Source organism: Rissa tridactyla, chromosome 3, assembly GCF_028500815.1.
Source record: "Rissa tridactyla isolate bRisTri1 chromosome 3, bRisTri1.patW.cur.20221130, whole genome shotgun sequence".
Classification (NCBI taxonomy): domain Eukaryota; kingdom Metazoa; phylum Chordata; class Aves; order Charadriiformes; family Laridae; genus Rissa; species Rissa tridactyla.
This window is the reverse complement of record NC_071468.1, coordinates 104,078,328-104,091,531: the sequence shown is the minus strand read 5'-3', so window position 1 is coordinate 104,091,531 and position 13,204 is coordinate 104,078,328. Positions and strand designations below refer to the sequence as shown.

At 36.8% G+C, this 13,204-nt stretch overlaps 1 protein-coding gene across 2 annotated transcripts in view; it reads left to right on the top strand.

Moving 5' to 3' along the window:
- Positions 1 to 13,204, top strand: part of MYOM2 (myomesin 2) — a 79,056-nt gene that overhangs the window by 41,629 nt on the left and 24,223 nt on the right. The window contains exons 18-25 of one of the 2 annotated variants that reach the window (XM_054196252.1): positions 944 to 1,065; positions 1,433 to 1,453; positions 2,849 to 3,036; positions 5,592 to 5,718; positions 10,084 to 10,262; positions 10,435 to 10,549; positions 11,053 to 11,209; positions 11,314 to 11,420. In XM_054196252.1, the coding sequence (XP_054052227.1) occupies positions 944 to 1,065; positions 1,433 to 1,453; positions 2,849 to 3,036; positions 5,592 to 5,718; positions 10,084 to 10,262; positions 10,435 to 10,549; positions 11,053 to 11,209; positions 11,314 to 11,420 (1,016 nt within the window). The remainder of the gene's footprint in view (positions 1 to 943; positions 1,066 to 1,432; positions 1,454 to 2,848; positions 3,037 to 5,591; positions 5,719 to 10,083; positions 10,263 to 10,434; positions 10,550 to 11,052; positions 11,210 to 11,313; positions 11,421 to 13,204) is intronic. The other variant, XM_054196253.1, reaches the window with a different exon arrangement.

Here is a 13,204-nt window from a genome sequence, read left to right as displayed (position 1 = left end):
ACATCAGGGCAAAAAGGCAGGACTTACTTACCTGCTACAAACATGGTAGGGAAAGTGCTTCCGCTGCTGACACTGCTGTGCAGGAAATACAAGCGTCCCATCCCAGAAACAGCAGGGCCTGTTACATCTGTGGGTAAAGCACAGAAGCTCCTGCTTCTACTCATCCCACTAACCTTGCCTATTTCTGACGCTTTCTTACTCCCTCCTGAAAATATCACACTTCATTATGAGATTCTTCAGGTAATTTCCTTTGTGACAATCATGCTTACTTTTATTGGAATCACTCACCAAATGCAAAGTTTAGATGTGTAATTTATATTTTTTTATGGGCATATAACAAACACATTATATTGTTTAGTGTATTTTGTCGGTTATTAATTAATTTTGAGTGACATTGTATTCTCTTGAATCCTTTGATCAAGTAATCAAGGAATTTGATCAAAGAAAAAGTAGAGACTAATTCTTAGTCAAAGGGATTGAGACAGAACAAAAATAAGAAAAACATTTCATTTGTTCATATGTGAACATACCCTACAATAGGATAGTTCAGACTATACTATCTGCTACAATAATTACCTAGAACCTCAGATCAAAACTGAAAGCTATTTTTGATAATGACTATGAAAAAACAGTGAAAAATATAGTCCCTTCCCAGAATAGATTAGAATTTATCAAGCCAAAGTTCAGAGGGAACATATTATAGTTTATCTGACTTTACCTGGTAGATCAGCACTAGCAATTTAATGAGTACTGTCACTTTTGTTCCAGTGTCCCCTCCAATTATATTCTGCTGCATCACGTCATTGTGTTATGGCTTCCCTCTTGGAAATATTTTCCATTGTGAAGCTGAGCTTTCTTATTGTTGCCAAGATTTCAGTTTACAGCACAGAATGGTTCCTGTAAAATGTATACTAATACGTGATGCTATTTTTATTTAACCCAGGTTTGTTGTTCATGGTTTGGAAACTGGAGAGCAGTATGTCTTCCGTGTGAAAGCTGTGAATGCGGTAGGATTCAGTGAAAACTCACAGGAGTCGGAGGCTATAACAGTACAGGCGGCCCTTAGTGAGTATGATTCTATGCAACTCTGCTTCTTGTTTCTTGAATGAGTTACATATTTTCAGCAATCAACTCCTTGGTCTCATTTGCTATAAAGGTACATTTTGCTGGATAATTATTTAGAACAAAAAGTACGCATATCTGAGCTACTATGGTCCAATTTTAATTTCTGCACAGTTTCAGTTTCATACTGAAAAAATTAAAATAGAACACCTTTCCCCCACCTGAATGGCCCTCCACCTCTTGGAGAGGAAGATCAAGAGGCATACTTGTCAGAAATAATCCTCTAAAAGATTTATGATTCAGAATGGCTATTGGAAGATAAATTTGGATGAGATGTTACTGATAAACTTACTCTATTTGATTTTTTTAGGACAGAGCGTGTCTCATATGGGTAGGTGATGCACAAACACTTTCACATCTATCACCCCTGTGTTGTAAATGCACTTGCACCTTTTATTTTATCACTGTGTGTTTTAAAGATGAGGGTTGCATGGTTTATGTCACCAAACACAGAGCACATGGGTCTGACACACACTTATGGGATGTGGATTATCCATTTCAGTAACCTTAACAGGAATTTGACAGGACTGTTTATAAGTAACTTACATTAGCATGGACAGAATCTTTCTGCAGTATTATTTTAAGGGCATTTACAAGAATTTGCTATTGTCGGTCTTATTTACCAAGAAGTGGTAATAATTGCAAAGGCCATGTTTTATGCTCTCTGAGTATAACACCACAGAACAAAAGGCCAATTCTGCTGGTCACTGTCTGTTTTCATGATGATCACTAGTAAACCTACAAGATCAGGGCCTCTGCTAACACATTCTCTTCTGAATAAGGTAAGTCATATCCTCTCAAGTTATACTGGTAATTCATCTGAAAATATCAGATGAGCTTTAGGGACAGAAGCTTAACCTACATTGGCTGCAGCACAACAGTGTCAAGAGAGGAATATTTTTGGGCAAACTACCATACATGGATGGCAAATACAAAAGAGTGTTTGCTAGAAATGGTGTTTGCTAGTAGTAGGGGTGTAAAAAGCTCAGGAAAACAGTTTTCTTCATCTCTAGGAAGATGCCTGGGTGACATTTCTGCTTCTGCTACGGATGGTAGTAAACTCATGCAGGTAAACTCATGAAGGAAATGTCTTCTCTACCTCAACATAGCTAGTGAACATCTAAAGATTTTCCTTACGGAGCAGGAAGCCCTCTCAGTCTGAAGCAGGCATAGAATATGGGGATAGGAGGGCAAAGCCGTGAAGGCCATAGATCAGAAAGTCATATGACTTCATTTCATTCAAGTTCCTAGCCTTCTTTTATTTTATTTTATTTTATTTTATTTTATTTTATTTTATTTTATTTTATTTTATTTTATTTTATTTTATTTTTCTTATTGGGTGATTCTTACTGTATTCCGAAAGTACTTGAGCAGCTTATTTGGTTCTTAGCAGGAAAAAATCTTCTGATCCATTTCAATTTTCTAGCTTAATATTTGGTCTGGAGACAATTTTGCTGGCATTAGCATTTCCATATCAAAGATCATCTGTTCCTTCTTCCTACTTCCTGAGATGGCAGCACATTAGGCAGATGTTTCAAAAGCTTCCAAGTTTATGTTTGGAGATAAAATTAATGTTGATTAGCAGTTTATAACTACTTTGTTACTGATATGCAACTGGTAGCAGTCAGCTGCAGAAAACAAAAGCAATACAAAAAAAGCTAAACAGCTTGTACACTGCAGTGTTTTAGACTCCGTCTTAACTCTCAGGATGCTTATTTCCTTATAGCTTGTCCATCATATCCTCATGGTATCACACTTCTGAACTGTGATGGTCATTCAATGACCCTTGGCTGGAAGGCACCAAGGTTCAGTGGAGGTTCACCAATCCTTGGTTATTATCTGGATAAACGGGAAGCTAACCATCAAAACTGGAATGAAGTCAATTCTTCCCTTATTACCCGGACGATTTATACGGTTGGTACTTTTTAATCCTTATCTTTCTGTAGTTGACTTGCAGTATTTCTCTGTTTTTGGCAGAGTTCTACTTTCTTGTAGAGAAATTTTTTAAATACTTAGTACAACAAAAATAAGCCCTACCATTGTGTATTTTGGAGTGCAACAAGTCTAAAAACTGGGGTAGATAATCAGTGCCATTCTCTGCTATGAATTTCTAAGACCAATAACGCCATTCAGATGTGGAAACTTTTGAATAAAAAGTTGTGAAACACATTTTTCACAAAGAACAAGATGAGCTATAAAATGCTTCATAAACTATATTCATTAATGAGCACTATATGTATCACCACCGTGATAACATGCAGGGAAAGGATGGGAGCATTTAGCAGGACAGATGACCGTGCTGTCTGTAGAACTAGAGACTTGTAAATGAAATGGAGATGAGCTGAGAACAAATGTAACTGTCCCTGTTCTTACTCTCAAAATCTGCTTTCAGCTGGAAAGGGAAGTATATTAATAAACCTAGCATTATGCCTCATCACCTCCTTTCCAGGGTATCAGAGTGACAATTCTAGTTTTGAAATAAATTGCATCTGGTTGTGCTTACAATGTATTCAATGTATCTTAAAAGAAGAAAATTGTGATGTGAACTTCCATGAGGAAAGGTTAGGAAGACAAGATACAGCAAGTAATTAATCAATCTGACACTTGTTAAATTAAGTTAAACAGTCAGATTTTATTCCCAAATACTTAAAATGATTTCTGCAGGTCAGCAACTTTCCTATAAACTTCAGGGCAGAAGTAAGTCATTAGCAGATATTTGACACTAAAGTAGAAAATAATGCTGCAGATGAGCTCAGGGAGAACGTGTCGTGCACAGAAGGCAGCCAATAACACTCAGGTTTATGTATCCTTGTGAGTGAGTTTATAACCGGCATCTCTGACACAGCAGATGGAGCATGGATGTTAAGAAATAAAAAAGGGTGGGTAAGATAGGCATGGAAGGGCAATACTAAGCAATGCTTTACAGATATTTTCATTTTTTCATGCATTTGTAAACAAATGAGTAATGTAAATTAGGGGAAATCATTCAGAGTTTAATTAATTGGATATTTAAGTCTCAGTCCTGCCAGTAACCGTATTTATGCCTGAAGGTGCATCTTCGTACATCAGTTTGAATGACTGGAATCTGAAATACTGATGGGAAATAAAAGCAAGACAGCTTTTAGTAGCACAGAATATTTGATGACATACTGCAAGCAGAAAGGCCTGAGATATACAGTACAGCAGTGGGAAATCAGCGAAGGTTTAATCCTCTCTGATTAAATAATTCTATGGGAGCTCCACAAATATTCTTTCCCTTAATAACCTGGGATTTCAAAACCAATTTTACAGGCTGAGCTGTTATTCTTTCTTGTGAATCACCCTATATAGCTCTCTATCTTCAGGAAATTCCACCTAAATTGTGTTAGTGCCTGACTTTTCCTAACTTACCTTGCTTACTTTGATCTTGTATTTGATGTTACTCCATCACATGTTTGTTACCATCTCATCATATGTTTGTTACCATTAAAAAAATCACACCAAAATCTTTTTTTATCTCACATTTTCCCAGATAATATAGTTATAGTTTATTTATTCATGAAAATCTCAACCTGATCACTGTCTCCACTAGAATACTACCGTCAGCTGCCTTTTTCTCTTGAGACATATGATTAAAAATAACTTTGGGAAAATTATTCAGAGGACTGAGGTGTAGAAGACTTGTTAATTGTATTTAGGTGGTTTGGAAGAGGAAGAATGGAAGAGGGCTGCTACCGTGAGGTGCTCAGGTTGTCAAGAAGCTCATACCTTATAGCTGGTCTACCTTGACCTCAAAATCTGAGATAGTCACACGGTGATGGACTCATTAAATAAGTCAGGGTTCATCTACCAGGGACTTCTGCAGAGGTACAGCACGGATTCTGGTCATTCCATTTCCAGTGCTTACTTCCTCACTTTGTAATGGTAGGTAATATTATGAGAAAGAAGCATACAAGCCAGGAAAAATTACCGAGAGAACCTTTCCCAGAGCTATACCAGCACACTCTGAAACTAATTGGATTGGAATTTCCTTTAGTTTCCTGTTGTTTTCCCTTCTTTCCTGGTCAGTGCACTACGACCTCTTCAGGGGAAACACCATTCAAACTCTTGCTTAAGTGAACGGCTTATGAATAGCTATTCGTAAGCAATGCAAGAAGGTATTTCATGTTAGAACACTCACCTGTAAGTATCTGCTAGTGCTCATTCACTGAGTGGGTTCCCTGGGCCTCTGCTCTAACCTTTTACAGCATCTCAAGCCAATATATAGGGTGCTGTTATTCCTAGGAGGATGTGGCTGAAACATGGAAGTACAATCAGTGTGTTTGGTTTAAGAGTAAAATCTTCAAATTCGATCCTTCCAGTACTACAGCACAGCATTAAGGCCTAATAATTAATTAATCAAGGTCAGAATGCTTATTTTTAAGTATTTAATTCATTAAAAGCATATAAATCATGGCTTTTGATATATTGAATTATTTTCTCAAAAAAAGGTAGAGGATTTGACAGAAGATGCCTTCTATGAATTCAAAGTTGCTGCTGCAAATCTGGTTGGAATAGGTCAGCCTTCAGATCCCAGTGAGCATTTCAAGTGTAAAGCCTGGACTATGCCAGAACCTGGTAAGTCTATTACTTCCTCATGAATTTCAATTCAGTATAAACTCCTTAAAGCACAGTCAGTGCAATGTTCCAGTCAAACTCTGCTGGATGTCTTTTGGTTAATTTATGCCATATTACCGGTTGAGACTGCCATTGCTTCCCAGATCTCCTGTTAAAAGCTACCTCCACATCCCCACCAGTGACACTGAATGTCCTGGGAAGTGGGTGGCCTGTACCTAGCTTGCTGAGTGCCTCCTCCTTTCACTGTCTGCATCAGCTCAGAGCAGAAAGTCTTCAGCCTTTAGTCTGTGTTTTTGTCTCTATCAGCTCTTCACCCCCAGCCCTACAAGCCCCACTTCACACTCGCCACCTGTACAACATATAGGCTTCTCTGCACCATTGTTGCAGTCTATTAAGAATATTCATGGAGTTTCGGATTCCAAAACTGTGGGTTTTGGTCATAAATAAGACACGACGGGGGCCTGTTTCTTGGCAGAGACAAGTAGCACAGCATAGCTCACACTTTGCAGCTTAAGTCTCCCAGTCTCAGCTAGTGTGCCCTTATTCATGTGTTTCCCCTGGATGGTACCTAGGTGTTACCTGAGAGATAATTATTAGCCAGGTGCTAGAACAAATGTGCAAATAAAAACACAGTAGGAATGGCTGCGTGCTAGCACTCAAACCTGTGTTTACGTTGTCTGTCGTTTAGCAGTGTAGACATAACTGAAGACTGTTAATTGCAATGCTAACTCTGTCAAAAATTTCAAATAAGAAGTACTGTGAATCCAGGACCCCCTGCAAAAGAAAGTTAAACTTCAGTCTACCTCATGTAAGCATATAAATTTGTGCCTGTTAGACTTGTAGGGAATTGGTTCCCCTCAGTAATGCTCGAGTTCTGTAAATGATCTATGAAAGGGTTTTTGAAGGCCCGTCTGCTTGTTTTATAACACCCTCACTCACACCAAGCAACACTTTTGCTGAAGCTATTTCTGATGTCTGATACTGATTTGCCTAAACAAAGGGTGTCACAGGACAGCCCATAATGAAAACACAGGCACCGATCACTTTAATATATTTCTACCTTTTTTTCCCCAAAAAGTTGTAAAATACTGCTGTGTTGTTAAATTCTATTTATGATATTGAATTTTGGTATGCAATTCAGGATCCAATCTAATACTTGTTTATGTCATCAGGAGCTGTCTGACACCTATAGACATCTGTTTCGTGCCTAAATGTTCACGCAGTTATTTTCTCAGTAAAGAAAAAGAATAATCCATCCCCTAAATCTGATTTTGTAAAACTATTAGAATTTTCAGTGACTTCAAAAAGGTATAATTAGCATAAGAGGGCAAGAAAATTTCAGTTTTCTTTTCTACGTTATAAATAAAAAGTAATTATTGCCCGGAACAAGAAACAATTCAGTAAGATCATGGAATCATTCACTAGGAAAGACTCTCCAATGTCATCTAATTTAACTGCTTGCCCACATGCAGGATCAACTATACCTGTCTCATTGACAGAGGCTGGTCTAATCCATCCTTTAAGACTTCTACCTGTAAGAAAGTCCAGTTTCTTTGGATAGGATCTACTCCTAATCTTACAATGCTTACAGTTTAAAAGTTTTCCTAATATTCCTGAATCTTCCTTCCTGCAATTTAAGCCTGTTTGCTTCTTATCCTATCCACCAAAGACACAAAGAGATTATTATTTTCCTCTTTGCAACAGCTTTTCTATGTGTTCAAAGACTTTATCAGACCCCTTGTTTTCCCCTCAAGTTGACAAAAGCCAGTTCAAGCAACCTTTCTCCATAGATCATGTATTCCCTATCTCTAAATAAACATTTTTTTTGCTATTCTTTGAATTTTTCATAGTTGGTTGATGTCTGTCTTGAATGGCAACACACAAACTGGGGACAGTATTTCAAATAAAGTTTTTTCAATGCTGAGCGGAGAAATGGTAACTCCGCATCTCCTACAATTATTTGCCTGCTTACAAATACCCTTCTATTTGTCTTTTTAAAAAAAAAAATTACACTGTTATGCTAAGTTCCAAGTTGACTTCTTTTTAATGCCCAGATTCTTTTCTGAAAAACTGCTTGTCAGAGTTGTTCTCCATGCTTTCTAGCTAAATTCCTCTGAGTTCATAAATCTTAGCTTCTTGATTCAATGACATGGCAAAGCTGTCAATAACATAATGTTTAATCTCCTGACCTTAACTCCCTTTATGTTAATTACATTGTCTTGTCATTTTGTAATATTTCGTATAAATGCATCGTTGGTGGAACAACTATTTTCCTTAATCAAAGGATTTGTGATTTATACTCTCTACAGTGTTTTCAAGCCTAGTGTGTAAACATGTGAAGATTATCCTTCATTTTAAATGATATATAAAGAAATAAAATAAAAGGCACTTTCAGGAAATGAAGAGAGTGAAATTTCCATTTTCATAATGAACAACCTGACCTTTCTACTTCTTGGCTGATTACATTGTTCTCATTATGAAACTAGTTGAACAGGGTATTGCATTCTTGCTGCTTAAAAAAACCCACCACAAACAAACGATCCCCTCATCCCCTCCAATCGCCAAACCTGTTAAAATATTTCACAAGTCTTTTTTAGAATTAGTTTTTAAGCAATGGCTTAGCAATAATGAAAAGAAATAATTGAGATTTAAGACTGGGAGAAAGAGGCTGACCCTCTTTCCTGTCTTACTAAAGATACTGAAGACAAATGTAATGTGACTGCAATATATTCCCAGTGTCAATGAAATATTCTTCCACCTTTTGATATGGAAGGCAGGTTTCCTTAGAAAGGCCAAAACCCCTTGCAAGATTTCCAGTGTGAGTGATGGATTCCTTGCCCAGAGCCCATAATTATTTTATCCTTCTGCAGAACTCTAGTCTTAGGTATCTCTGTGAGCCTCTGTGAGTTACCAATGATAGCTAATGAATTATTTTACACGACTTTAGAAAGATGAAATGTCTGTGGTCTCAGAATCCTCAGAATAGAACATACTTCATTACACATTTTCTTCTACTGTCTAGATTTCTAGCAGGTGCATCTGCCAGTGGAATTTTAATTATCTGTGGATATATAGATGTCTAGGTTGGGATTTTTAAAGAGCCCTGAGAGAAAGCTTTGGGCTCCTTGAAAATTGCAGTCTTTCCATGAGAAATCTGCTATTTATCCTCATAAGATCTGCAACAAGTACTTATATGTTTCTTTTCTGAAATGTGCTTATCCACTATGGTGAAACACGTTTCTACTGTTTTTTGCTGCATATTTGGTGAATCTCATCCTTCACAAGTTTCATGTTCATTCATCACTGATTAACATCATGTAGGCTGGAATGGCAATCAGTCAGGTTTATTTGTAAGGTTTTTCTACTTTTCTTTGTTTTAAATGGTGATATGTGTTGCAGGGAAAAGTTGTATCTTGAATTGGGCCAAACTGATGCACTGAGAAAATCCCTAAGACTCAGGTACTTTCAGGTTTCCTTACTCTGAATTAAATGCACAAGAAGCAAGCTTCCAGCTACGTTATTTGGCTGAATATCAGTATTGTATCATTTGTGTTTTCACCATGGTAGGAAACCAATATGATTATGCCTTTATAGTCTGGGTATAAATAAATATCAAGAGTGTAGTAAAAAATAAATGCTACAAGGTAAACTGAGTGGCACCAGAACAGTTAAGCGAAGGAGAAGGAAAGTGCAGTAGGGAGAACATAAACTGACGGCTGCAAAGGTATGAATTCTCACTTATTCATAGAACATTGTTTTTTGGCACAAATAGTTCTCCTGACAGATATCCTCTTGGGAAGTTCTTCTTGGCTATCCACTTGGTTATCCACTTCACAATGAAAGATTCTTCTGTCAGGGAACAAGAAGCCTGATCCAAAATCCACTGGTGCCAGTGTGTTTTAGATTAGTCTGAAAGATCATGGTTCATCTATAGCAACAAAAAATAAAAATTCTGATGCTAAATTATGAATCTGAGTCAGGCTCAGCCAAGCAACTTTGATGCGGGCCTGGTGAATTAAATAACAAGAAACCTCTGTTACTTGTTGGAGAATTTCAAACTACATGGATTTTCCACATGAATAGCTTTCCTTTAGAATGGATTTACTGAGATCTAGCTGAGAATGCACGCTTCAGAATACTACAGAATACTAACGTCAGTCACTGCATAAAGCAACTATTGCTGTATACAGCCATGAGGGGAAAATGACCCGAATACCACATATACCAGGTTTATTTTAAAGGATGAGGTTTTTGAAAGCAAACACAGTCAAAACAAAATGAAAGTGGTGCATTTCAATCTCTACAGGGCCGGTTTGCAAAACTTTATTTTGTTGAAATGGACTTCCGATATTTAAATTATTTTAGGTCCTGCCTATGATCTCACAATTTGTGAAGTTAGAAATACATCACTGGTTCTTCTGTGGAAAGCTCCTGTGTATGAAGGCAAAAGCCCTATTACAGGGTATTTAGTGGACTATAAGGAAGTAGATACAGAAGACTGGATCACTGCTAATGAAAAACCTACTTCAAAGCGCTATTTTAAGGTAACATTTTCCTTAGTTAGTGTTAATTTAAAGCCGAGTTCTAAAAACGTCTGGTTGAGTACAACAAAGATGTGTATTTGAACTTGAGCTTCTGCTAATATCTTCATATAAGTAAACAAAGGAGTTTAGATTTTTTTTTTTTAAATTGGCTTTGCTCTTTATCTTGTTCAAGGTCACTGATTTACACGAGGGTCATACCTATGTTTTCAAAGTTCGTGCAGTGAATGATGCTGGGGTAGGCAAGTCATCTGAGATAACTGAACCGGTGCTTGTCGAGGCTCGGCCAGGTAATGAACTGTTTTATCTCCTCTGCTTCTAAAATACTGAAATACTTAGAAGTGAATTTAATCACTCTGATTCGATATTGTAGCACAGGTAAGTATTCCAAGAGTTAAGAAGCTCTTAGCCTTAAAACTTCAAGAAAAAATCATGTGGATACAGAGGTACTGTCAAGACTTTTTGCTTTACCTACTGCAGGAAATATTTAATAATCAGTTATTTTAGTTTTTATTCTCATAAACAAAGTTGCTACTTGCTGTGAGTGAAAAGAAGTATGACAACAAATTTATTGAAGCTTCAAGAGTGATAATAAAACTAATTTACTTAAACTGTTCGTATTTTCTCATATTCAGTTTCATTCTATAGATTTGTTTCTCAATAAGCATTTATTATTCAGTATTCCTTTTTTTTGTGTGTGTGTGTAGAGTAAGAATCTTGCTTTAGTAATTTCTGAATTGCAGCTCAAATGAAAAATGCAGCCTTGACATGTGAGTTGATTCCTATTTTGCAGGAACAAAAGAAATTGTTTCAGGTGTGGATGATGAGGGCAATATTTACCTGGCTTTTGAGTGCAAAGAAGCTACAGATGCATCGCATTTTGCATGGGGTAAATCGTATGAGGACATCGAAGATTCTGATAAGTTTAAGATTGAAACAGAAGGAAATCAGTAAGTCATGCCAGTCTATCAAATTTTTAGAAGTTTGTCCTGTTAAAAATCTCGTTAACATGAGAAACCTCACTAATTATATCCTTCTTTATTGATGATTTTAGTTCTAAGCTGTACTTCAAAAATCCTGATAAATCAGACTTGGGAACTTATTCTATCTCAGTTAGTGACACAGATGGGGTTTCATCCAGCTTCGTTATGGATGATGAAGGTAAGATGCCTTCTCAAGTCTTTCGTCATTTTATCACCTCAACTTCACTAAAAATTGCCCAAGAAAAAAAAAGACCCCCACAACTCCCACATTCGTTCCTATGCATTAAGGAAAAACAAAAAAGAACACACAACAGGCTTTGTGTGGTTACTTATTTTTCTGATTATCACAATAATCACAATATCACCCAACTTCTGAAAGTTGGGATAACTTAAGAGAATTTTTTCTTTAGAAAAAAAAGGTAAAGAATTGATTTCTTTATGCTGGGACTACAATGCTGTTTGCAAATATCTGTTACGCTTTCAGTTTAATGTCTGAAAATGTTGCTTTTTTCACTGTTTTGTGACTCTCTCTAGTATGTCACTTTTGCTGTTCTTTGATTTTATAATCTTTCATATCTTATAATAATTGGTTTTCTGTTAGCTGTAAAGTTACTGTCAGATCCCTGCTTACCAAGGAGCCTAATATAGAGACAGACCTTGAGGCTCTAGATATAGTTTCATATAACTGAGATGCAGAGAATTAGTGAGAAGAATATGAGAAAAAGGATGTTGCTTTAACAAGATGTGAATACATTAGGTTAAATTATCCTTTGGCTTAAATTTAGACTAGTTTTGCTTTATTTCATTGTAGCTATTTTGTTTCATTGGAGTTGCGATGAATTTGCTTCAGTCTGACTTTGGTTTACCATTGAGAGGTGCTGAGGTGAAAGGCAAAGGGGGGCACTTTGCTGTTTTTAAATAGCACAAAAATGAATTCAGTGCTTCAGTCCACAGGCTGTAATTACTATGCCCAGTTCCTTAATCATGAAAATCCCTCTACTTACCTTCTTTCCAAGTCATTTAAGGAGAGGAGATGAGACCGAGTGTGAGTCTGATAGTAGGCAGGACTTTTATCACGGTGCAAACTGTGTTAAAACTTGCATTCAAAGTAGGTGTTGGAAGCAAATCCATGTGCAGCCACAAAGAATACGGTTCTCCAGGGCATGGACCATTTATGTGGACTCTTAGTCATTGCCAATATCTGCTTCTTCTAGGGAAGCTAAACTTGTAATATTTTTAATTTTCTGATGAATACTGTAGGAAAAGACAGATATGCATTTGATCATGAGAACTTCCCTTTGTCTTAGTTTTGAAGCATCACTGAAGCCTGTCTGTAGGTCTTGTCAGCGTCAGTCCTACCTTCCAAGGTTTTTTTTGTAGAAGAGCGTTGAAAGCGTTTCCCATCCTACGCTTAGCCCATGTCTTCCCTAGTCATATCTATCACTCAAAATTACAATTTTATTTGCACTAGATCCATGTACAAGCGTCAGATTTTGTATCTTGGCACTGAAAACCATTATTTCACAGACGACTTACTTCCTCAAATGCTATAAAATATTCTGCAATTTTGCTAAATCTTCAACCATGTCATAAATACTTGCTAATTTCCTCTGGTCTTTACATTATCTGTAAACTTGGAATTGGCAGTAATGTTCATCTTCCAAATCTAACAAAAAAATTTAACAAAGTGATTTCTAGACTCTTGCTCAGCCTTTATGAGGATTTTGTGCATTAAATAGGACTTTCTGTACCTTTTTCAGACTAACCTGCAATCAATCTTGTTTCGGTGTCAGAAAGCAAGCCAGCAAATAAAGGAACCTCATACACTGCTTAGAAGCTACTGTCTCACACCTTTCCTTTAAATCCTGTAGAGAGTTTAAAATAGGTTTTGTCCCTTGTTTAGATTCTTTTGCATAAGGGAGTGTGCATGAAAATGCATGAAATAAGAACTTGCTAAATCAG